This window comes from Thalassophryne amazonica, chromosome 18, assembly GCF_902500255.1.
Source record: "Thalassophryne amazonica chromosome 18, fThaAma1.1, whole genome shotgun sequence".
Classification (NCBI taxonomy): Eukaryota; Metazoa; Chordata; class Actinopteri; order Batrachoidiformes; family Batrachoididae; genus Thalassophryne; species Thalassophryne amazonica.
In genome coordinates this window covers 31,351,148-31,377,318 of record NC_047120.1, presented here as the reverse complement: position 1 = coordinate 31,377,318, position 26,171 = coordinate 31,351,148, and the positions used below count along the sequence as shown (strand labels likewise).

At 48.3% G+C, this 26,171-nt stretch overlaps 1 protein-coding gene across 1 annotated transcript in view; it reads right to left on the bottom strand.

Moving 5' to 3' along the window:
* LOC117530562 (proteasome activator complex subunit 4B-like) overlaps positions 1 to 25,902 on the bottom strand; it is a 140,318-nt gene extending 114,416 nt beyond the window's left edge. The window contains exons 1-3 of the mRNA XM_034193454.1: positions 25,706 to 25,902; positions 19,668 to 19,814; positions 6,559 to 6,675 (exon numbers count right to left, since the gene is read on the bottom strand). Coding sequence (XP_034049345.1) covers positions 6,559 to 6,675; positions 19,668 to 19,814; positions 25,706 to 25,902 — 461 coding nt within the window. The remainder of the gene's footprint in view (positions 1 to 6,558; positions 6,676 to 19,667; positions 19,815 to 25,705) is intronic.
* Between the last annotated feature and the right edge of the window lie 269 nt (positions 25,903 to 26,171).

Genomic DNA, 26,171 nt, shown 5'->3' with positions numbered 1-26,171 from the left:
CACCGCGCAGGTGGAAGCGCGCGCTCAGGGCGCTGCTGCAGCTCCTCCTCCTGCCGACCCGGTGCCAAATACAGACATTCCACTGGTCATTCAACGAACCCCCCCACCATGCCCTGAAGCATACATAAGCTCCCCAGAGCCGTACGGAGGTTGTGTGGAGACGTGCGCGGACTTTCTTATGCAGTGTTCGCTCGTCTGTGCACAACGTCCCATGATGTACGCATCTGACACCAGTAAGGTGGCTTACGTGATTAATTTGCTTCGAGGTGAGGCACGCGCTTGGGCTACAGTGCTTTGGGAACAAAGTTCATGGCTCCTTGCCTCTTGTACTGGGTTTGTGAGGGAGCTCAGAACTGTTTTTGATCACCCTAACAGAGGCGAAACCGTGTCTACCGTGCTGCTGTCAACGAGACAGGGGCGCCGGAGCACAGCCGAATATGCAGTCGACTTCCGCATCACGGCTGCGAGATCCGGCTGGAATATGACTGCGCTCCGCGCCGCCTTCATAAACGGACCGTCGTCGGCCCTGAAGGAGCACCTGGTGGCTAAGGAGGAATCACGGGATTTGGCTGAGCTTATCGATTTGGTTATACGATTGGACAATCGGTTAGAAGAACGCCGACGAGAGCGAGGCGAAGGGCGTGGTCAGGCACAAGCCGTCCCTCTTCCTCCGGGTCCGAAAGGGAGCCGGCTTCCCCACGCTCCACAGCCACAGCGCTCCGTGTGGCTACAGCTCCCCCTGCTGACAATGCTAGGAACACGAGCAGGGCCACAGTCAGACAGAGGAGGCTGGTCCGCGGGGAGTGCTTTGTCTGCGGCTCGAGTGAGCATCAGCAGAGAGACTGCCTCAAACGGTCAAAACACAAACGCCCGCCCTTAGAGACTGGGCTGAGGGGGGGTCAGAACATTCACGTGGGTCATACACATCTTTCAACACGACTCCCAGTTACAATCCTGAGCGGGGATTTAACCCTTCAAGCCCCAGCACTGGTGGACACGGGGTCAGAAGGGAATCTGCTGGACAGCAGATGGGCAAGGGAGGTAGGGCTCCCTCTGGTGGCACTTTCTTCGCCAGTGAAGGTGCGAGCACTAGATGGCACTCTTCTCCCTTTTATCACACACAAGACACTACCTGTAACCCTGGTAGTGTCTGGGAATCACCGGGAGGAGATTGAGTTTTTTGTAACTCCTTCTACCTCCCGCGTGATTTTGGGCTTCCCATGGATGATTAAACACAATCCCTGGATTGATTGGCCATCTGGGGTTGTGGCTCACTGGAGCGAAACCTGCCACCGGAATTGTTTAGGATCCTCGGTTCCTCCCGGTGTAAATGCTAATGAGGAGGTTAAAGTCCCTCCCAATCTGACGGCGGTGCCGGTTGAGTACCACGATCTTGCTGACGTCTTCAGCAAGGATCTGGCGCTCACCCTTCCCCCGCACCGTCCGTACGATTGTGCCATTGATTTGGTCCCGGGCGTTGAGTTCCCGTCCAGCAGGCTGTACAATCTCTCACGTCCTGAGCGCGAATCAATGGAGACCTACATCCGGGACTCATTAGCTGCCGGGCTGATCCGGAATTCCACCTCCCCGATGGGTGCAGGTTTCTTTTTTTTGGGCAAGAAAGATGGTGGACTCCGTCCATGCATTGATTACAGGGGGTTGAACGACATAACGGTTCGTAATCGATACCCTTTACCCCTGTTGGATTCAGTGTTCACGCCCCTGCATGGAGCCCAAATTTTCACCAAACTGGACCTTAGGAATGTGTACCACCTGGTTTGGATCCGGAAGGGAGACGAATGGAAGACGGCATTCAACAACCCATTAGGTCATTTTGAGTACCTGGTCATGCCGTTCGGCCTCACTAACGCCCCCGCGACGTTCCAAGCATTGGTAAACGACGTCTTGCGGGACTTCCTGCACCGATTCGTCTTCGTATATCTCGATGACATACTCATCTTTTCCCCGGACCCTGAGACTCATGTCCAGCATGTACGTCAGGTCCTGCAGCGGTTGTTGGAGAACCGGCTGTTTGTGAAGGGCGAGAAGTGTGAGTTCACCGCACCTCTTTGTCCTTCCTGGGGTTCATCATCTCCTCCAACTCCGTCGCCCCTGATCCGGCCAAGGCTGCAGCGGTGAGAGATTGGCCCCAACCAACAAGCCGTAGGAAGCTGCAACAGTTCCTCGGCTTTGCAAATTTCTACAGGAGGTTCATTAAGGGCTACAGTCAGGTAGTTAGCCCCCTGACAGCCCTGACCTCTCCAAAAGTCCCCTTCACCTGGTCGGATCAGTGCGAAGCCGCGTTCAAGGAGTTGAAACGCCGGTTCTCGTCTGCGCCAGTTCTGGTGCAGCCCGACCCTAGCCGCCAGTTTGTGGTTTAAGTGGACGCCTCTGACTTAGGGATAGGAGCCGTGCTATCCCAGAGTGGAGAGACCGATAAGGTTCTTCACCCGTGTGCCTACTTTTCTCGCAGGTTGACCCCAGCTGAACGGAACTATGACGTCGGCAATCGAGAACTCCTTGCGGTGAAAGAGGCTCTTGAGGAGTGGAGACACCTGTTGGAGGGAGCGTCTGTGCCGTTCACGGTTTTCACTGACCATCGGAACCTGGAGTATATCAGGACCGCCAAGCGGCTGAACCCCAGGCAAGCCTGCTGGTCACTGTTCTTCGGGGCGTTTTGACTTCCGGATCACCTATCGCCCCGGGACCAAGAACCAGAGATTGGATGCCTTGTCCCGGGGTACACGAAGATGAAGTCAAGACGGAGCTGTCGGATCCACCGGAGTCCATCATTCCTGAGTCCACTAACGTGGCCACCCTCACCTGGGACGTGGAGAAGACCGTCCGGGAGGCCCTGGCATGGAGCCCGGACCCAGGAACCGGTCCGAAGAACCGTTTATACGTCCCACCAGAGGCCAGAGCTGCGGTCTTGGACGTCTGTCACGGTTCCAAGCTCTCCTGTCATCCGGGGGTGCGAAGGACCGTGGCAGTTGTCCGGCAGCACTTCTGGTGGGCGTCTATGGAGGCCGACATCTGGGAGTATGTCCAGGCCTGTACCACCTGTGCCAGGGGCAAGGCAGACCACACGAAGACACAAGGACTTCTGCAGCCTCTACCGGTGCCTCGTCGCCCCTGGTCCCACATTGGCCTGGACTTTGTCACGGGTCTCCCACCGTCCCAGGGCATGACGACCATCTTCACGATAGTGGACCGATTCTCCAAGGCGGCCCACTTCGTGGCCCTCCCGAAGCTCCCAACGGCCCAGGAGACAGCAGACCTCCTGGTCCACCACGTCGTGCGTCTGCATGGGATACCAGCGGACATCGTCTCGGACCATGGTCCTCAGTTCTCCTCACAGGTGTGGAGGAGTTTCTGCAGGGAACTGGGGGCCAGCGTGAGCCTCTCATCCGGGTATCATCCTCAGACGAACGGACAGGCAGAGCGGGCCAACCAAGAACTTGAACAGGCTCTCCGCTGCATCACGTCCGCGCACCCGTCGGCCTGGAGTGACCATCTGGCCTGGATCGAGTACGCCCATAACAGCCAGGTGTCCTCTGCCACCGGCCTCTCCCCGTTCGAAGTGTGTCTGGGGTATCAGCCCCCACTGTTCCCCGTGGTGGAGGGAGAGGTCGGTGTGCCCTCGGTCCAGGCCCACCTGCGAAGATGCCGACGGGTGTGGCGTACTGCCCGCTCTGCCTTGTTGAAGGCCCGGACGAGGGCTAAGGCCCATGCAGACCGCCGGCGTTCCCCGGCCCCTGCTTACCAGCCCGGGCAGGAGGTATGGCTATCAACGAAGGACATCCCCTTACAAGTGGACTCCCCTAAGCTGAAGGAACGTTACATTGGACCATTCCAGATCCTCAAAGTCCTCAGTCCGGCCGCAGTGAAGCTGGTCCACCCAGTCTTTCATGTCTCACATGTCAAGCCATACCACACCTCCACCCTCTGCACTCCTGGACCGGTGCCGCCTCCTGCCCGGATCATCGACGGGGAGCCTGCATGGACAGTGTGCAGGCTCCTGGATGTCCGTCGTAAGGGCCGGGGGTTTCAGTATTTGGTGGACTGGGAGGGGTATGGACCAGAAGAATGCTCCTGGGTGAAGAGGAGCTTCATCCTGGACCCGGCCCTCCTGGCCGACTTCTACCACCGTCACCCGAACAAGCCTGGTCAGGCGCCAGGAGGCGCCCGTTGAGGGAGGGGTCCTGTTGTGTGGGCCGCTAGAAGAGGAGGTACTGCTGGCCCACCACCAGAGGGCGCCCTGCCTGAAGTGCGGGCTTCAGGCACGAGAGGGCGCTGCCGCCATGGACACAGCTGGGGTTGACAGCTGTCACTCATCAACTCATGACAGCTGTCACCCATCTCCACTTCATCAATCCACTCCATAAAAGCCGGACGTCATCTCCACCTCGCTGCCGAGATATCATCTACCTGTGAAGGTAATTTCTCTGCTGACTTAAACTTAAATAATAGTCTGAACTCTTTTGCAGCCGTTTTCCTGTGGTGTGCCTTATCAGCTGGATTGGCGTTTGGTGTGAACAGCGACGGCTACGCTTCACACCCAATCCAGATAAGTGGGTTAACAGGAGCTGCACGAGTGTGTGATTAGAGGTGGAGGTGACTTTCCACCTTCTGACTGTTTTGTTACTGGGTGTGCACACACCCACATCTCACTGTTTGTGCTCCTCGCCAGCAGTACCAGATCCGACAGTCGGGGACGGTGATCACCTGGGAATTCGGGACTTGGCGGCTCCAGTATTCACCGGGTTCTTTGGCGGTGGAAATCGTGTGGTTCCGGCTCTTCTCAGGACAGACGTCTTCTATCCTCGAGCCTGCCCACACGTCACCTTTGTGTATTGACTGCTATCAGATTCTGTGATTGTCTGTATAATCGTTGTGCACCTTCACAACATTAAATTGTTACCTTTTGGCTCATCTATTGACCGTTCATTTGCGCCCCCTGTTGTGGGTCCGTGTCACTACACTTTCCCCAACAGCGCCGTGGATTTTCGGTTGGTTCCTGATAGCTGGGCTGGTGAGCAGAGCCGCTCGTGACTGGACTGCGGCGCGGGCGGATATGCGGCCGCCCCTCTCCTCCCTCACACCTCATGTTTGTGGAGAACCTGGTGCTAAATCACTTGCAGATGACCTGATTAGTATGTTACTATGCTTCCTACCCTTTTAAATTAATTTTATTAGTAAATAGAGTGGCCCACAGCCTCAACTTTATCTAAAGTCTGTGGCTTTTAGTGAAGCTTAGGGCTAGTGGCCGGTGTCGCACACAGAATGCCCCCCCCCCACCCCTAAAAATCGGTCCACCTTGCTTCACTGCACATGCATCAATTCAGACCACAGCAGCACGTCTGAGATGGAGTCTCTTCACCCAAAGCAATCAAATGGATTAATTTGATTATGAACCATCAGATGATAAAGGTAACACCTCTTAAATCATTCTAAAGTCAGTTTTAAGCAGAAATGAGGCCACTTTAAGCAGAAACTCTGCTTTGAAATGCCAGACGTGCAGTGAACGCGTCAGCTAGCAGCTTGTTTAGCTACTGTGCTCTGATCGCTTCATCCGGATGGTCTTTTATGATGAAATAATGCTGAATTTATGTGGACATGATTGTTGTACAAAAGCTTCAGATATCTGTCACTGATGACTGAAGTGCAGTTTTAAGCATAAATGAGGTGTTAATCTGTGAACCGCGGCTAATGATGCATGCGCAGTGAAGGCAGGGTGGACCAATTTTTTAGGGCAGACTGTTTGGGCTACAACACCGGCAATCACCTTAGCATTTCTTCTGTTTTTCTTGTTGCTTTATTTTGACAAATTATACCTTATTTGTTGTCTTTCTGCTGTCTGAGTCTGTTTTTTCTCTCTGTCCGAGGTGCAGCTCCATCCAGAAGTGGGAGTGGGTGTTTTTTTCTGCAATGGTCATGAAATAGACGGGATCTGTGGACCCCCGTTCACCAGTATGGTCTCCCAAAATTTTCTGTATATTTGTATTTTCAATTGTATCGATAGCATGGCCCAAGCAGAGGGTCACCCCTTTGAGTCTGGTCTGCTTGAGGTTTCTTCCTGAAATCATCAGAGAGAGTTTTTCCTTACCACTGTCACCTGTGTGCTTGCTCTAGGGGTTAGTAAGGTTAGACCTTACTTGTGTGAAGCACCTTGAGGCAACTTTGTTGTGATTTGAGGCTATATAAAATATAAAAAAATAAATGAATGAAATGAATGATTGTGTAGACTAATTTTCTGACTGAATTTCAGCTAATTTCAATGTAATTATCAGCTATCCTTGTTTTCACCCAGTATGGCCATTTTGACTGGCTAATAAGTATGTTTGTTTTAACTCATTGCAATTCTGAGCACATTTTACTTCAACATTTTGTATGTCAGACTTTTACATTAAATACATTGTGGTGCAACCGCATTGTGTTTAGTCAATAGTGTTTTTGAGCACCCTACAAGATGGGCTGTACTGTATGAGGTCTACAATGTCTACAAAATATATACACATCAAAACATGACAAGTATCAGGTAAAGGTAAAACAACATACTTGGGAAACCAAATGAGGCCGAGATGTTCGGTTTTGGAGTAGGCAATCCTCTCATAGAGATTATAGAGTGGTCTCCATGGCAACTGCAGGTCATTCCGTGAGAGCAGCTCCTTCTTCCTGTTGGAAAAGACGTTAATATTTATCAGCTGTCCTCCCAGTGTTTCTGTCCAACATTTTTCAGGACTCCAGGGGGCTTTGACTTTCAAACCTTTGAAACATTTCTTAATAATAATAAAGTCCCTTCGGCTGCTCCCTTGTTTGCACTCGGGGTCCCCACAGCAAATCCAAGGTGGATCTGCATGTTGAATTGGCACAGGTTTTACGCCGGATGAACTTCCTGACGCAACTCCACATTACATGGAGAAATATGGCAGGGGTGGGATTTGAACCCAGAACCTTCTGCACTGAAACCAAGTGCATTAACCACTTGGCCACCACCCCTGCCACATATCTTAATAATAATAACAATAAAATGCTGGAAAATCAAAAGCTGCAGAATGTTTGAAAACTCTGGGAAATGGTTATACGGCGTTTCTCAGCGGGACACACTCGTTTTTCCAGATGTGCAAACACAGGTGAAGACTGTGCTGGTTTTTATCCTCCTCTAGGACTTAAATCAGAGGCTTTTTGGTGTCTGAGGGTGACTTTTCTCACACTTCTTCATCCCGCACCTTGCAGTAGCCATTTTGAGTGACTTAACAGCAATAATAAGAACACATGCTTTAATCTCCAGACAAATTTTGAGCTTCTTACTTTATTTTGTTTCAAAACACCCATTTAACAGACCGGCTATATACATGCAAGGTTGGGCACAGTTCCGCTAATCCGCTAATTAGTGAAGCTAACTTTTTTGTTAGCGGGTTAGCTTTTCAGCTAACTTCAAAAACCATCGGTGAACCAATTAGCTTCCGATAAATTTAGTTCTGATAACTTATAGACCGCTAATGTTTTTCTACATAGTTAGTAACGGTGAAAGACATTTAGAAACCCTGTTGGCTCATGTCTGCTATGTATTTTGGAGCAGTGAGGCAGCTGAGAGGAGCTGAGCTCAACTTTACCCCAGCAGAAGGAGCCTGGCCACCAGACTGCTGCAAAAAAAGTCATTAACCTTGACAGCATACAGTGGTCCAGCCGTGACGCAGACGTCTTGAAAAGGAAAGCAGGTTTGACTTATGGTTTTGATTTATAAATCAAATTAATCCAGATAGAATAACTACATTAATGTAAACTCTTAAAATGTACAAAGCGAATATATAACACATCTGTTAATTTAAAAATATACTAATTCTGAAGATTTGAACATTAACACGCAGCTGCCCAAAGGGATTATCGGTAAACTTAGCCTCTGCTCATACTGACTGGTTGACTAATTCATTCTATGTAAAAACCAACACAAGTGAATGTAACGTATGTGTTGGTGTTTACAAATAAATGTGCTTTTGTGAAATAAATATTTTTCTTTGTAAAAAAAGGCATTTGCAAAACCGAAAAGTCTGTTAAGTTGTGATTCAAGTCGACAAACGCGTGATATAACCAGGGTCAAAATGCATAGAACACTGCCATCTACTGGCACCCAGTTTATTGGTTTAGCATTATAAAAGATAACCTTTCAGTTAGCTGATTAGCGGTTATCAATGCTAAGTTTTTGGTTAGCTGTGCTACCACTGATATTGCGAGATATGGATGCACAATATGCATCATGTGGTGCATATTGCGTGATAGGGATGCATAACTTGCACCACCTACTGTATATTACTCATCTGTATCATGCAATATGCACCACCTGAGACAGCCATATTGCATTTTGAGATGGTGTGGGCAGTTTATGCGGTAAGAAATTTCAAAATATTGCTAGTTTGGATCAAATATTTAGCTATGAAATCTGACTTTATCAGAAGGGGGGATGACAGGAAGCAGATATAGAAAGTTCAAACTATATTTATTGTAATTTTTCAACATGATTTAAGCATTTTTTTTATTTTGACCTCTGTGTAGCCCCCTACCTTCCTAAAGGCTACTACTCTGTGAAGGTTGTGCTTCATGTTTGTGGATTGTAAGTGTTGTTTATTTACCCCAGGTGATGCTCATTCGGTCCAAATCGGCTGCGTTATAATAGATTCATTAATTTAGATTTTTTTTTTATGTGCTTTACATCCTTAAATAAACACCACAGAAAGGTCGGGAAGCCCAGCGCACACTCAAACACACATTTTCCACATCCTTGGATTCCTGTCGTCTCCTCCTCTCTCATTCATTTAACAGCTACAGAACGGGGCTCTCTTCATAGACATTTTTTTTTTAATGATGGCAAGAAGATACAAGAGGATAAGTAATGTTGAAACACTGTCATAAAGAAAAAAGATGAGCAAGATTTGATTTGGAGTTTTAAATATTTCTCTCAGCGATGAGACCTGCACTTAATATATGAGTCACTTAGAAATTCCTTTTTTCCTCTCATGGAAAACACTCGGATGACTGACATCTACATTATGCCGTTGCTTTGTGATGAATGCAAAAGTCATGGAAACAACTGAAGATTAATGGGGAGTGACGAATGCAAATGTCATGGAGAATTTCCTCCCGTCGCCGGATGAGTGGCAGATCCCATATTCTATACAAATGCAGCACGTCACACAGTGAGGCTTTATAAGGGCCAAACAATTAAAGTACCACTTCATTATTATACAACTGCCCAACTGAGGGTGAGTGAATGTTCATGTGTCCAAAACAATATTAATTCATATCCTGCTCACAATCACATTATTACTTATTCACATAAGCTAGATGTGCTAACAGGTGTAATACTTAAGATTTAGTGCTTTAGTGTGAATTTTCATGTTTTTATCACAAATAACAAGCAAAGTCATTTTAAGCTCACCCGTGGTTTTAGTATCGCTGTCAACAATGAAATAGTGCTTGTCCTGTTATTTTTTTTTTAAGTCCCTACATTTAAGGCACCAAAAGTAACTGGACTTTAGCAGACAGGTGCGAAAATTCAACTCTTTTGTGTGATATTCTTTAAAGCTACAATGTGTATGATTTATACTCACCACTTTATTAGGTACACTTTGCTAATATGGGGTTGGACCCCTTTTGCCTGCAGAACTGCCTTAATTCTTCACAGCATAGATTCAACAAGGTGTTGGAAACATTCCTCAGAGATGTTGGCCCATATTGACATGATAGCATCATGCAGTTGCCCATTCAACCAGTCTGTCCATTCTCCTTTGACCTCAACAAGGTAGTTTCGTCCACACAACCGCCGCTCACTGGATATCTTCTCTTTTTAGGACCATTCTCTGTAAACCCTAGAGATGGTTGTGAGTGAAAATCCCAGTAAATCATCAGTTTCTGAAATATTCAGACCAGCCCATCTGGCACCAACAACCATGCCGCATTCAAAGTCACTTAAATCCTCTTTCTTGCCCATTCTGATGCTCAGTTTGAACTTCAGCAAGTCGTCTTCACCACATCTAGATGACTAAATGCATTGAGTTGCTACCATGTGACTGGCTGATTAGATACTTGTGTTAACAAGCATTTGAATAGGTGTACCTATTAAAGTATCAATCAATCAATCAACTTTTTTTTTATATAGCGCCAAATCACAACAAACAGTTGCCCCAAGGCGCTTTATATTGTAAGGCAAGGCCATACAATAATTATGAAAAACCCCAACGGTCAAAACGACCCCCTGTGAGCAAGCACTTGGCAACAGTGGGAAGGAAAAACTCCCTCTTAACAGGAAGAAACCTCCAGCAGAACCAGGCTCAGGGAGGGGCAGTCTTCTGCTGAGACTGGTTGGGGCTGAGGGAAAGAACCAGGAAAAAGACATGCTGTGGAGGGGGGCAGAGATCGATCACTAATGATTAATGCGGAGTGATGCATACAGAGCAAAAAGAGAAAGAAACAGTGCATCATGGGAACCCCCCCACAGTCTACGTCTAAAGCAGCATAACCAAGGGATAGTCCAGGGTCACCCGATCCAGCCCTAACTATAAGCCTTAGCGAAAAGGAAAGTTTTAAGCCTAATCTTAAAAGTAGAGAGGGTATCTGTCTCCCTGATCTGAATTGGGAGCTGGTTCCACAGGAGAGGAGCCTGAAAGCTGAAGGCTCTGCCTCCCATTCTACTCTTACAAACCCTAGGAACTACAAGTAAGCCTGCAGTCTGAGAGCGAAGCGCTCTATTAGGGTGATATGGTACTACGAGGTCCCTAAGATAAGATGGGACCTGATTATTCAAAACCTTATAAGTAAGAAGAAGAATTTTAAATTCTATTCTAGAATTAACAGGAAGCCAATGAAGAGAGGCCAACACGGGTGAGATATGCTCTGCTAGTCCCCGTCAGTACTCTAGCTGCAGCATTTTGAATTAACTGAAGGCTTTTTAGGGAACTTATAGGACAACCTGATAATAAAGAATTACAATAGTCCAGCCTAGAGGAAATAAATGCATGAATTAGTTTTTCAGCATCACTCTGAGACAAGACCTTTCTGATTTAGAGATATTGCGTAAATGCAAAAAGGCAGTCCTACATATTTGTTTAATATGCGCTTTGAATGACATATCCTGATCAAAAATGATTCCAAGATTTCTCACAGTATTACTAGAGGTCAGGGAAATGCCATCCAGAGTAAAGATCTGGTTAGACACCATGCTTCTAAGATTTGTGGGGCCAAGTACAATAACTTCAGTTTTATCTGAGTTTAAAAGCAGGAAATTAGAGGTCATCCATGTCTTTATGTCTGTAAGACAATCCTGCAGTTTAGCTAATTGGTGTGTGTCCTCTGGCTTCATGGATAGATAAAGCTGGGTATCATCTGCGTAACAATGAAAATTTAAGCAATACCGTCTAATAATACTGCCTAAGGGAAGCATGTATAAAGTGAATAAAATTGGTCCTAGCACAGAACCTTGTGGAACTCCATAATTAACTTTAGTCTGTGAAGAAGATTCCCCATTTACATGAACAAACTGTAATCTATTAGACAAATATGATTCAAACCACCGCAGCGCAGTGCCTTTAATACCTATGACATGCTCTAATCTCTGTAATAAAATTTTATGGTCAACAGTATCAAAAGCAGCACTGAGGTCCAACAGAACAAGCACAGAGATAAGTCCACTGTCCGAAGCCATAAGAAGATCATTTGTAACCTTCACTAATGCTGTTTCTGTACTATGATGAATTCTAAAACCTGACTGAACCTCTTCAAATAGACCATTCCTCTGCAGGTGATCAGTTAGCTGTTTTACAACTACCCTCTCAAGAATCTTTGAGAGAAAAGGAAGGTTGGAGATTGGTGAGTGTAGGTGCATTTATCAGGAGGAATGGAATTCAAAACCATCTGTTTCTTAGCTATAGTACATGGGAGTCGCAGTCCCCTCATGGAGGCTGCCATGTTGCAGCACTATGCTGATAGAAGAGCCCAAATGGGATATACTTATTCTACATTTTTAATTTTGCAGGACAGCTGAAAGAGTGAAGACAAAAAAGAAAAGGAACCAGTTTAATGGAGCAGATAACTGTAACAACTGTTCATTTCTGGAAACAAGCACCAAAATTGGCACACATACTCCTTTGAAAAACTGAGTATCCACTTGAATTTCACAATTTAAAAATGTTCCAATCATATTGAGAGCTATACTATATTATTTGTCAGATCACAAAGATTCCAAAAAGGTATAGTTTGGACTACCTATGACTGAATGTTATGGAGTTATGGGGTAAAAACATTAGGAATGGTGACAAAGGTGTTGTGAAGGTGTAGGAACACGGACCCACAACAGGGGGCGTTAAATGAACGGACAATGGATAAGCCAAACAGTAACAATTTAATGTTGTGAAGTGCACAACGGAATACAGACAACAGTTTTGGTACCACAGACCAATTTATGTAGCGTGACGTGTGGGCAGGCTTGAGGATAGGAGACGTCCGTCCTGAACCGAGCCGGATCCACATGGCCCTCACCGCCAATGGATCTGAAGAACTCCGGAGCCGCCAAGTCCTGGATCCCCAGGTGGCCACCTTCTCCAGCTGTCAGACCTGGTACTGTTGGCAGAGAACAGAAACAGTATGATGAGTGTGAGTTCGCACACTCGTAATCCCACAGTCCTGTGTTCTTTGGAGGGAGCACCTCCACCTCCAATCACACACTCGTGCAGCTCCTGTCTAACCATTTATCTGGTTGGAGTGTGAAGCGAAGCCGTCGCTGATCACACCAAACGCCAATCCCTCAGATAAGGCAACACCACAGGAAAACGGCTGCAAATAAGTTCAGACTATAAGTCAGGGTTTAGTTCAGCAGAGAAAATTACCTCTCTAGTGACTGATTTCTCGGCGGGGAGGTGGAGTTGTAGTCCGGCCTTTATGGTGGTGGTGATGAACTGTGGGTGAGTGACAGCTGTGCTGATGTGAGTGACAGCTGTCACTCCGGTTGCTCCGACGCCCTCGTCGTGCTTGAAGCCCGCACCTTCAGCAGGGCGCCATCTGGTGGTGGTGGGCCAGCAGTACCTCCTCTTCAGCAGCCCACAACAACAGGACCCCCCCTCAACGGGCGCCTCCTGGCGCCCGACCCGGCTTGTCCGGGTGACGGTGTAGAAGTCGCCAGAGGGGCCGGGTTCCAGGATGAAGCTCCTCTTCACCCAGGAGCGCTCTTCAGGGCCATAACCGGGCTCCCAGTCCACCAGATACTGAAACCCCCGGCCCTTTCAACGGACGTCAGGAGCCTGCGCACGGTCCAGGCAGGCTCTCCATCTATGATCCGGGCATGGAGGCGGCGCCGGTCCGGGGGTGCAGAGAGTTGATGTGTGGTAGGGTTTGATTCGTGAAACATGGAACACTGGATGAATCCGCAGTGAAGCTGAAGCTGGCCGGACTGAGACTTTAAGTATGGAAAAGGTCCAATGAACCTGTCCTTTAGTTTTTTGGGATTCTACCTGTAGTGGAATGTTCCTTCGTGGATAGCCAAACCGCCTGTCCGGGCTTATACGTAGGGGCCGGGGCACGCCGGCGGTGCTGCATGGCCTTAGCCCCGCGTCCGGGCCTTGAGCAGGGCAGAGCGGGTGGTACGCCACACCCGACGGCACCTCCTCAGAGGGGCCTGGACCGAGGGCACCCCGACCTCTCCCTCCACTAGTGGGAACAATGGGGGCTGGTACCCCAAACACACCTCAAACGGAGAGAGGCCGGTAGCCGATGATACCTGGCTATTATGACCGTACTCAATCCAGGCCAGATGGTCACTCCAAGCCGTCGGGTGCGCGGAGGTCACGCAGCGGAGGGCCTGCTCCAGTTCCTGATTCATCCGCTCTGCCTGCCCATTCGTCTGGGGATGGTACCCGGAAAAGAGACTTACGGTGGCCCCCAGTTCCCTGCAGAAGCTCCTCCAAACCTGGGAGGAGAACTGAGGACCACGATCCGAGACAATGTCAGATGGAATCCCATGCAGACGCACGACATGGTGGACCAGGAGGTCTGCAGTCTCCTGGGCCGTCGGGAGCTTCGGGAGGGCCACGAAGCGGGCCGCCTTGGAGAACTGGTCCACTATCGTGAGGATGGTGGTCTTGCCCTGGGATGGCGGGAGGCCCATGACGAAGTCCAGGCCGATGTGAAACCAGGGGCGATGAGGCACGGGCAAAGGCTGGAGGAGGCCCTGGGTCTTTTGATGGTCCGCTTTGCCCCTGGCGCAGGTGGTGCAGGCCTGGACGTACTCCCAGACGTCGGCTTCTAGAGACGCCCACCAGAAGCGCTGCCGGACAGCTGCCACGGTTCTTCGCACCCCTGGGTGGCAGGAGAGCTTGGAGCCGTGACAGAAGTCCAGGACGGCAGCTCTTGCTTCTGGTGGGACGTATAGTCTGTTCTTTGGGCCGGTCCCCGGGTCCGGGTTCCGTGTCAGGGCCTCCTGGATGGTCTTCTCCACGTCCCAGATGAGGGTGGCCACGACAGTGGACTCGGGGATGATGGTTTTGGTTGGGTCTGACAGCTCGGTCCTGACCTCCTCTTTGTGCACCCGGGACAGGGCGTCAGATCATTGGTTCTTCGTCCCGGGGTGGTATGTGATCCGAAAGTCAAAAGTCAAAACGCCCAAAGAACAGTGACCAGCGGGCTTGCCTGGGGTTCAGACGCTTGGCGGTCCGAATGTACTCCAGGTTCCGATGGTCAGTGAAAACCATGAACGGTACCGAAGCTCCCTCCAACAGGTGTCTCCACTACTCCAGAGCCTCCTTCACCGCAAGAAGTTCCCGATTGCCAACGTCATAATTCCTTTCAGCCGGGGCCGACGTCATAATTCCTTTCAGCCGGGGTCAACCTGCGGGAAAAATAGGCACATGGGTGGAGAACCTTGTCGGACTCCCTGCTCTGGGACAGCACGGCTCCTATCCCTGAATCAGAGGCGTCCACTTCGACTACAAACTGGCGACTTGGATCGGGCTGCACCAGAACTGGTGCAGTCGAGAACCGGCGTTTCAACTCCCTAAACGCGGCTTCACACTGATCTGACCAGGTGAAGGGGACTTTTGTGGAGGTCAGGGCTGTCAGGGGACTAACCACCTGACTATAGCCCTTGATGAACCGCCGGTAAAAATTAGCAAAACCAAGGAACTGTTGTAGTTTCCTACGGTTTGTTGGTTGGGGCCAATCTCTTACCACCACTACCTTGGCCGGATCAGGGGCAACGGAGTTGGAGGAGATTATGAACCCCAGGAAGGACAAAGAAGTGCGGTGGAACTCGCACTTCTCGCCCTTCACAAACAGCCATTCTCCAACAACCGCTGCAGGACCTGACGTACATGCGTAACATGAGTCTCAGGATCCGGGGAAAAGATGAGTATATCGTCCAGATATACGAAGACAAACCAATGCAGGAAGTCCCGCAAGACATCGTTTACCAAAGCTTGGAACGTCGCGGGGGCGTTAGTGAGGCCGAACGGCATGACCAGGTACTCAAAGTGACCTAACGGGGTGTTAAATGCCGTCTTCCATTCGTCTCCCTTCCGGATCTGAACCAGATGGTACGCATTCCTAAGATCCAGTTTTGTGAATATTTGGGCTCCATGCAGGGGCGTGAACACTGAATCTAACAGGGGCAGAGGGTATCGGTTGCGAACCGTGATTTCGTTCAGCCCCCTGTAATCAATGCATGGACGGAGTCTGCCGTCTTTCTTTCCCACAAAAAAGAAACCAGCACCCATCGGGGAGGTGGAATTCCGGATCAGCCCGGCAGCTAATGAGTCCCGGATGTAGGTCTCCATTGATTCTCGCTCAGGACGTGAGAGGTTGTACAGCCTGCTGGACGGGTACTCAACGCCCGGGATCAAATCAATGGCACAATCGTACGGACGGTGCGGGGGAAGGGTGAGCGCCAGATCTTTGCTGAAAACGTCAGCAAGATCATGGTACTCACTTGGCACCACCATCAGATTGGGGTGGGACTTTAACCTCCTCACTAGCTGTCACACCAGGCGGAACCAAGGATCCGAGACATTCCCGGTGGCAGGTTTCGCTCCACTGAGCCACAACCCCAGACGGCCAATCAATCTGGGGATTGTGTTTTATCATCCAAGTATAACCCAATATCACACGGGAGGTAGAAGGTGTTACATAAAACACAATCTCCTCCCTGTGATTACTAGACACCACCAATGTCACTGGCTGTGTCTGGTGTGTGATTAATGGAAGAAGGGTGCCATCTAGTGCCTGTACCTTCAAAGGTGAAGGTAGAGCCACTAGAGGGAGCCAGACTTCCCTTGCCCATCTGCTGTCCAGCAGATTCCCCTCCGACCCCGTGTCCACCAGTGCTGGGGCGTGAAGAGTTAGATCCCCACTCAGGATCGTGACTGGGATGCGTGCAGATTTTTGGGGTCTCCCCGCGTGGGTATTGTGACCCACCCTTAGCCCAGTCTCTAAGGACGAGTGCTGCTGTATTGACCGTTTGGGGCAGTTTTTCTGCGTGTGCTCGGTTGAGCTGCAGAGAAAACACTCCCCACGGACCAGCCTCCTTTGTCTCTGATCTGATTGCCTTTTGGCCCTGCTCCTTTCCATAGCAACGTCAGCAGGGGGAGCTGTCGTCACGTGGAGTGCCCTGGCTGTGGAGCGTGGGGAAGATGGCTCCTTTTCGGACCCGGGAGGAAGAGGGACGGCTTGTGCCTGACCACGCCCTTCGTCTTGCTCCCGTCGGTGTTCTGTTAATCGGTTGTCTAACCGTATAACCAGGTCGATAAGCCCGTCTAAATCCCGCGGCTCGTCCTTCACCACCAGGTGCTCCTTAAGGACCAGAGACAGTCTGTTTACAAAGGCGGCGCGGAGCGCAACAGCATTCCAGCCGGCTTGTGCTGCCGCAATGCGGAAGTCGACTGCATACTTAACTGCGCTCCAACACCCCTGCCTGATTGCCAGCAGCAAGTTCGAAGCAGATTCGCCTGTATGGGGGTGATCAAAAACCTGCTTGAACTCCCTCACAAACCCAGTATACGTCGTTAGGAGCCGTGAATTCTGCTCCCAGAGCGCCGTAGCCCAGGCGCGTGCCTCTCCTCGAAGCAGATTTATTACGTAAGCCACCCGGCTAGCGTCTGACGCGTACATGACGGGACGCTGTGAAAAGACGAGCGAACACTGCATTAAGAAGTCCGCGCACGTCTCGACACAACCTCCGTACGGCTCCGGAGGGCTTATGTATGCTTCAGGGGACGGTGGGGGGGGTTCGTTGAACGACCAGCGGAATGTCTGTTTCAGGCCTCCGGTCAGCAGGGGGAGGTGTTGCCGCAGCGCCCTGAGCATGCGCTTCCACCTTGGCGGTGAGAGCCTCCATCCTCCGATTGAGAATCACACTCTGCTCGGTGACTAAGTCCAGCCGAGCAGTGAAAGCGGTTAAGATTTGCTGCAGCTCACCTAACACGCCTCCTGCTGACGCCTGTGCACCTCGCTCTTCCATTGGCTGTTCAAGCGATGGTTGACACCCCTCGGGATCCATGACGTTGGCCGAGAAATCCTGTTGTGAAGGTGTAGGAACACGGACCCACAACAGGGGGCGTTAAATGAACGGACAATGGATAAGCCAAACAGTAACAATTTAATGTTGTGAAGTGCACAACGGAATACAGACAGTAACAGTTTTGGTACCACAGACAACTATATGTAGCGTGACGTGTGGGCAGGCTTGAGGATAGGAGACGTCCGTCCCGAACCGAGCCGGATCCCACACGGCCCTCCCTGCCAACGGATCTGAAGAACACCGGAGCCGCCAAGTCCTGGATCCCCAGGTGGCCACCGTCTCCAGCTGTCAGACCTGGTACTGCTGGCAGAGAACAGAAACAGTATTGATGAGTGTGAGTTCGCACACTCAGTAATCCCACAGTCTGTGTTCTTTTGGGAGGGAGCATCTCCACCTCCAGTCACACACTCGTGCAGCTCCTGTCTAACCACTTATCTGGTTGGAGTGTGAAGCGAAGCCGTCGCTGATCACACCAAACGCCAATCCCCCAGATAAGGCAACACCACAGGAAAACGGCTGCAAATAAGTTCAGACTATAAGTCAGGGTTTACTTCAGCAGAGAAAATTACCTCTCTACTGGCTGATTTCTCAGCGGGGAGGTGGAGTTGTAGTCCGGCCTTTATGGTGGTGGTGATGAACTGTGGATGAGTGACAGCTGGTGCTGATGATGAGTGACAGCTGTCACTCCCGGTTGCTCCGACGCCCTCTCGTTCTTGAAGCCCGCACTTCAAGCAGGGCGCCATCTGGTGGTGGTGGGCCAGCAGTACCTCCTCTTCAGCGGCCCACACAACAAAAGGTTAATTTCAGTTGTACAGTGGTCAGAAATTAAACTTGCTCCAATTTTGGTACACAAGTGGTGCAAATTATTGGTTCAACTAATAGGATTAACAAATGGAATCATTTTAACTGTGTTGCAAAGTAAAGGTCAGACACTGTCGACATCCGTTGGATTCTATAGCATGTGACATATGTTACCCTGTAACGTGATAACTAAATATGACACATGGTGCAAACTATTCCTTTTTAAAATCCCATTAACTTAACCAATAACCAGTTGCATCATGTTTTACAATATTTGGAGCAATTTTAACTTCTGACCCCTGTACAAACTGAAACTGACCTTTGTTACCATTCTTGCTGTTTTGACCCCATAACATTCAATCATATTTAGTCCCAACTATACCTTTTTGGAATATTTATGTTCAGACAAATAATGTGGTGAAGCTTTCAATATGATTGTGACATTTTAAATTTTTGACCTCTGTGTAATTCTTCAATTGACCCCTACCAGGCCGCCTATTGAAAATTCAAGCGGATACTCAGTTTTTTCAAAAGAGTCATGTTTAAGGAGTATTTGTGCCAACTTTGGTGCTTGTATCACCATTTGAAGGATTCTCTTATCTGCTGCACTAGTACTTGCTTCCCTGTTTAACAGTTTACTGGTTGCTAGTGCAGTCTAACAAAGTTGAGAACCTTAATTTTCGAGTAATGGATTATATTACAGGGTAGCACGGTGGCTTAGTGGTTAGCACTGTTGCCTCACAGCGAGAAGGTTGTGGGTTCAATTCCCATGGCCTTTCTGTGTGGAGTTTGCATGTCCTCCCCGTGTTTGCGTGGGTTTCCTCCGGGTGCTCCGGTTTCCTCCCACATCCAAAGACATGCGGGTTAGGTGGATTGGAATCTTTAAAATTCTCCGTAGGTGTGGGTGTGGGTGTGTCTGTGTTTGTCTATTTGTGGCCCTGCGACAGACTAGCGTCCTGTCCTGGGTGTACCCCGCCTCGCGCTATATGACTGCTGGGATAGGCTCCAGCCCCCCGCGACCCTTAATTGGACTAAGCAGTAGAAGATGGATGGATGGATGGATGGATTATATTACATATTGTTTATCACCAGTGGTGGGCACAGCTAACCAAAAAGTTAGCTTCGATAACCATTAATCAGATAACTGAAAAGTTATCTTTTATGACGATAAACCAATATACTGCTAAAAGGTTTATCAAAATTGACTTGAGCTCCTCCTGGATATCTATGTAGCTGAACTGGTTTAATCCAACCTTATGAAAGCGTTATGCACGTGTGTCCGTGTGTGTGTGTGTGTTTTTGCCACACCCACTTGAGAAGGTGAATGAGCAGCCGGGCGTAGCTCTGCATCATGTGGGGCTCCAGGTTGGGCAGAGTGACCAACTCATAGAGCAGCTTGATGAAGAGAACGTGGTCCTCTTTGCTGAACCTCCGGCCGTACAGCTTCAGAAAATTGAGGGTGAAGGTTACGTGAGCACACACGGGTGGAAAGTCATCGAGCATGTGGTCACTTCCCGCTTCTGACCTATATTCTCAGTATGTCAGCGGCGGCTCTGCTTAAAACAGACTAACCTCTCTGAATCCAAGAGTCGTGCCAAATGACAAAGTCAATTAAAGATCTGGTGGTTAAAGTTAAAGGGCAGAACAGGCTCGTCTTTAAATACTTTGTTTTATTTTTGAACCTTTGAGAATGAGAACTATCACACTGAGGATTTTGCAATTCTAGACTCTAAAAATCTCATATAGACATTTTTCAAACCCTGTGTTAGGAATACCGAGAACACTCATCCACTCAAGCAGTCCTGCAACAAATGTGACACATCTGTGAAGGTTGTAAATTGTCTCATTTAATTTTGCCAATTTACTAGAATGATCTTAATTCATCTTCTGTGATAATATGGTTTGAGATCTTCCTGTGTTGGTTAGGGTGGTATCTCACCGGGCTGTGACAGAGTGCGACGAGCATTCGTGGGGGAATTTGTGAAATTTTGCAAAATGTAGTGGGGGGCGTGGTTTGCATTCTCTTGGTGTGACTCGCAGCATGTTGCTCTTGTGTTGGTTCAATTTGGATTAGTTCAACAATTGCACACTGACAAATTTTTCTCTCTAAATAGTCACGTAGTCCTCACAGGCATCTCAAATCCCTCTTAATTTACACTCAACAAAAATATAAACGCAACACTTTTGGTTTTGCTTCCATTTTGTATGCGATGAACTCAAAGATCTAAAACTTTTTCCACATACACAATATCACCATTTCCCTCAAATATTGTTCACAAACCAGTCTAAATCTGTGATAGTGAGCACTTCTTTGCTGAGATAATCCATCCCACCTCACAGGTGTGCCATATCAAGATGCTGATTAGACACCATGATTAGTGCACAGGTGTGCCTCAGACTGCCCACAATAAAAGGCCACTCTGAAAGGTGCAGTTTTATCACACAGCACAATGCCACAGATGTCGCAAGATTTGAGGGAGCGTGCAATTGGCATGCTGACAGCAGGAATGTCAACCAGAGCTGTTGCTCATGTATTGAATGTTAATTTCTCTACCATAAGCTGTCTCCAAAGGCGTTTCAGAGAATTTGGCAGTACATCCAACCAGCCTCACAACCGCAGACCACATGTAACCACACCAGCCCAGGACCTCCACATCCAGCATGTTCACCTCCAAGATCGTCTGAGACCAGCCACTCAGACAGCTGCTGAAACAATCGGTTTGCATAGCCAAAGAATTTCTGCACAAACTGTCAGAAACCGTCTCAGGGAAGCTCATCTGCATGCTCGTCGTCCTCATCGGGGTCTCGACCTGACTCCAGTTCGTCGTCGTAACCGACTTGAGTGGGCAAATGCTCACATTTGCTGGCTTTTGGCACGTTGGAGAGCTGTTCTCTTCATGGATGAATCCCGGTTCACACTGTTCAGGGCAGATGGCAGACAGCGTGTGTGGCGTCGTGTGGGTGAGCGGTTTTCTGATGTCAATGTTGTGGATCGAGTGGCCCATGGTGGCGGTGGGGTTATGGTATGGGCAGGCGTCTGTTATGGACGAAGAACACAGGTGCATTTTATTGATGGCATTTTGAATGCACAGAGATACCGTGACGAGATCCTGAGGCCCATTGTTTTGCCATACATCCAAGAACATCACCTCATGTTGCAGCAGGATAATGCACGGCCCCATGTTGCAAGGATCTGTATACAGTTCTTGGAAGCTGAAAATGTCCCAGTTCTTGCATGGCCGGCATACTCACCAGACATGTCACCCATTGAGCATGTTTGGGATGCTCTGGACTGGCGTATACGACAGCGTGTACCAGTTCCTGCCAATATCCAGCAACTTCACACAGCCATTGAAGAGGAGTGGACCAACATTCCACAGGCCACAATTGACAACCTGATCAACTCTATGCGAAGGAGATGTGTTGCACTGCATGAGGCAAATGGTGGTCACACCAGATACTGACTGGTATCCCCCCCCCAGTAAAAGAAAACTGCACCTTTCAGAGTGGCCTTTTATTGTGGGCAGTCTAAGGCACACCTGTGCACTAATCATGGTGTCTAATCAGCATCTTGATATGGCACACCTGTGAGGTGGGATGGATTATCTCAGTAAAGGAGAAGTGCTCACTATCACAGATTTAGACTGGTTTGTGAACAATATTTGAGGGAAATGGTGATATTGTGTATGTGGAAAAAGTTTTAGATCTTTGAGTTCATCTCATACAAAATGGGAGCAAAACCAAAAGTGTTGCGTTTATATTTTTGTTGAGTGTAGTTTCCATGACTCAGAAAGTATGCATCATGTGAGACAACTTGTTGACGGCACACTTTTAGTTTTATATGATCAGACAGGAATAGCGCTTCTGGAAGTGGCCGAACTAATCCAGTAGCTAGGGAGCAGGCAGGGGCAGTGGGCTGGATGAGTCTCGTCCAGTGGTGGGGGAAGCCCCATCTGGATTTCTTCTTTTATTTTTCTTTTTTTTTTGAGAGATATAAGTTCAATACTGCTGCCCAGCTACAACCCACTGGGACATCTGTCCGATGCTGGATGAGCATCTGGATTTATTCCATTTTTATTTTTTTGAGGACCACAATGGGAATAACTTTCATACTTTATTGTGTTATCCTCTGCAGTTTTATGAACTGTATTGTTTATTTTTTATACATGCATGTTATTCCCAAATAAATCAAATCAAAAGATGCACCCCCCGCAAAAAAATTATTTTGGTGGTGCAAACATCATGGTATGAGGATGTTTTTCACACTATGGTGTTGGGGCTATGTATCACATTCCAGGGATCATGGATAGAGTTTGAATACGTCAAAATACTTGAACAGGTGATGTTGCCTTATGCTGAAGAGGAAATTGCCTTCAAATGGGTGTTTCAGCAAGACAACAACCCCAAACACACCAGCAAGTGAGCAGCATCTTGGTTTCAGACCAACAACATTAATGTTATGGAGTGGCCAGCCCAATCCCGGGACCTTAATCCAATAGAAAACTTGTGAGGTGACATTAAAAATGCTGTTTCTGAGGCAAACCAAGAAAGGCAGAGTAGTTGTGGAATGTAGTCTAATCATCCTGGGCTGAAATACAGGTGAAAGACGTTGCGTGCAACACAGATATGAAGCAGTTCTCAGAAACAGTGGTCACAGAACTAAATATTAGTTCTGTCATTCACATGAAAGAGAAATCTTCAAGCATTTTCCACTTTATAAAGTAAATGTTTGGGTTTGTAAAGAAAAACGCAGCACTGTATTTTTCTTTATTTATTTGCTTTTGGACAGCCTAATCTTTTTTCTTCACTTTCTGAAAACTAATAACAAATTTGCTATTTTTTTCTTTACATTTTGATTTGGAATAGAATGTGCAGTGTTGTCAATGCATTTGTGTGTATAGAAATAAAACCTATTATTATATGGCTACAACACTACGCGCACTCTCACTGGCTGATTTCCAGACTGATATTTTCCCATATCAGACTGTTACCACAACAATCCATCCAGATTGCGTATCAGATTCATTATAAACCAGACAGTAAAAAACGTACTCCATAAATATCGAAACAGCATAGGAAAATGCACACAGATTGAAAGTTTACCACCCAAGTTCTTCGTGGAGGTGAAGAAACTGAACAGGTCTGACTATGAGCCCAAAGCTGTCAGCAGCTTTCATATTCAGGCCATACTGTAAGTTTGCATGTTCATATACATAAAGTGAGGAAAATAAGTATTTGAACACCATGCGATTTTGCAATTTCTCCCACTTAGAAATCATGGAGGGGGTCTGAAATTTTCATAGGTGCATGTCCACTGTGAGAGACATAATCTTAAAAAAAAAAAAAAAAATCCGGAAATCACAATGTATGATTTTTTAAATAATTTATTTGTATGTTACTGCTGCAAATAAGTATTTGAACACCTACCAAACAGCAAGAATTCTGGCTCACACAGACCTGTTAATTTTTCTTTAAGAAGCCCTCTTATTCTGCACTCTTTACCTGTATTAATTGCACCTGTTTGAACTTGTTCCCTGTATAAAAGACACCTGTTCACACACTCAGTCAATCACACTCCAACCTGTCCACTATAGCAAGACCAAAGAGCTGTCTAAGGACATCAGGGACAAAACTGTAGACCTGCACAAGACTGGGATGGACTACAGGACAACAGGCAAGCAGCTTGGTAGAAGACAACAACTGTTATGATTATTTATTAGAAAGTGGAAGAAACACAAGATGACTGTCAATCTCCCTCAGTCTGGGATTCCATGCAAGATCTCACTGTGTGGGGTAAGGATGATTCTGAGAAAGCTCAGAACTACACAGGAGGACCTGGTCAATGACCTGAAGAGAGCTGGGACCACAGTCACAAAGATTACATTAGTAACACATGATGCTGTCATGGTTTATAATCCTGCAGGGCAGCAAGGTCCCCCTGCTCAAGCCAGCACATGTCCAGGCCCGTTTCAAGTTCACCACTGACTATCTGGATGATCCAGAGGAGGCATGGGAGAAGGTCATGTGGTCAGATGAGACCAGAATAGAGCTTTTTGGAATCAACTCCACTTACCATGTTTGGAGGATGAGAACAACCCCAAGAAAACAATCCCAACCATGAAGCATCATACTCTCTGGGTGGTCTTCTGAAAAGGGGACAAGACGACTGCACCGTATTGAAGGGAGGATGGATGGGGTCATGTATTGCAAGATTTTGGCAAACAACCTCCTTCCCTCAGTAAGAGCATAGAAGATGGGTCATGGCTGGGTCTTCCAGCATGACAATGACCCCAAACACACAGCCAGGGCAACTAAGGAGGGGCTCCGTAAGAAGCATTTGAAGGTCCTGGAGTGGCCTGGCCAGTCTCCAGACCTGAACTCAATAGAAAATCTTTGGAGGGAGCTGAAACTCCAAACCTGAAAGATTTGGAGAAGATCTGTGTGGAGGGGTGGACCAAAATCCCTGCTGCAGTGTGTGAAAACCTAGTGAAAAACTCCAGGAAATGTTTGACCTTTGTAATTGCAAACAAAGGCTACTGTACCAAATATTAACATTGATTTTCACAGGTGTTCAAATACTTATTTGCAAGCAGTAACATACAAATAAATTATAAAAAAAAACGATAGATTGCCTACTCTGGGTAGGGAATGAGGTCAAGGAGTTCAAGTACCTTGGGGTTTTGTTCACGAGTGAGAGGACAATGGAGCGTGAGATTGATCAGAGAGTTGGCGCAGCAGGGGCAGGATTGCATTCGCTCTGCCGTACTGTTGTGATGAAAAGGGAGCTCAGCCAAAAGGTTAAGCTCTTGATCTTCTGGTCAATCTCCATTCCTACTCATCTATGGTCATGAGGGTTGGGTCATGACTGAAAGAACTAGATTGCGGGTACAAGCAGCCAAAATAGGCTTCCTCCGGAGGGTGGCTGGGGTCTCCCTTAAAGATGAGGTGAGAAGATTGGTCATTCGTGAGAAGCTCAGAGTAGAGCTACTGCTCCATCACGTTGAAAGCAGCCAGCTGAGGTAGTTCAGGCATCTGGTAAAGATGCCCCCTGGGCGCCTCCCTGGGGAGGTGTTCCAGGCACATCCATTTGGGAGGAGACCCCGGGGAAGACCCAGGACTAGGTGGAGAGATTATATCTCCACACTGGCATGGGAACGCCTCGGGATCACCCAGTCAGAGATGGTCAATGTGGCCTGAGAAGTTTGGGGTCCCCGACTGTAGCTGTTACCCCCACGACCCAATCCAGGATAATCAGTTGAAGATGAGTGAGATGAGTGTAAGGTTCCAGTGCTGACTGAGCCATGTGCTCTGAGTGCCCATCTAGTTATCTACTGCATTACTTACACCATGAGTCTTCTCGTCCAGAATGCAACTCCAGGCCATAGTTCTCTGAGAAGAACCGCTCTGGACAGGTTGGCTTTGATTTCCTCCAACAACATGGTGGCCTCCCGCTGCAGCCGCTCTGCGTAAGGCAGCAGGTTGTTGTAAACGATCTCCTTTTGTGGGACGAACGCGTGCGGGTCAGCCATCTCCACATGCACAGTCATACCGTGTCAGGACTCGTGCATTTATGGGTAAAGAAACGTTAATCTGCTGAGTCCGTCTGCGCAGAGGAATCACTGTGCAAGTGTGTCACTCTCAATGACCCGTGAAAAGCCTGAGCGTACAGGGCAGGTGCACACTGCACAGAGGCCCTGTGTGCTTTTAGAGAAGATGGTGCAGTGAGCGCGCTGGCCATGACGCACGGCAGGTTGTGCTGGAGATGAGGGTGTTTTAACACGTGATTAACTTTGAGGTTCTGCCACATGAAGTCCTT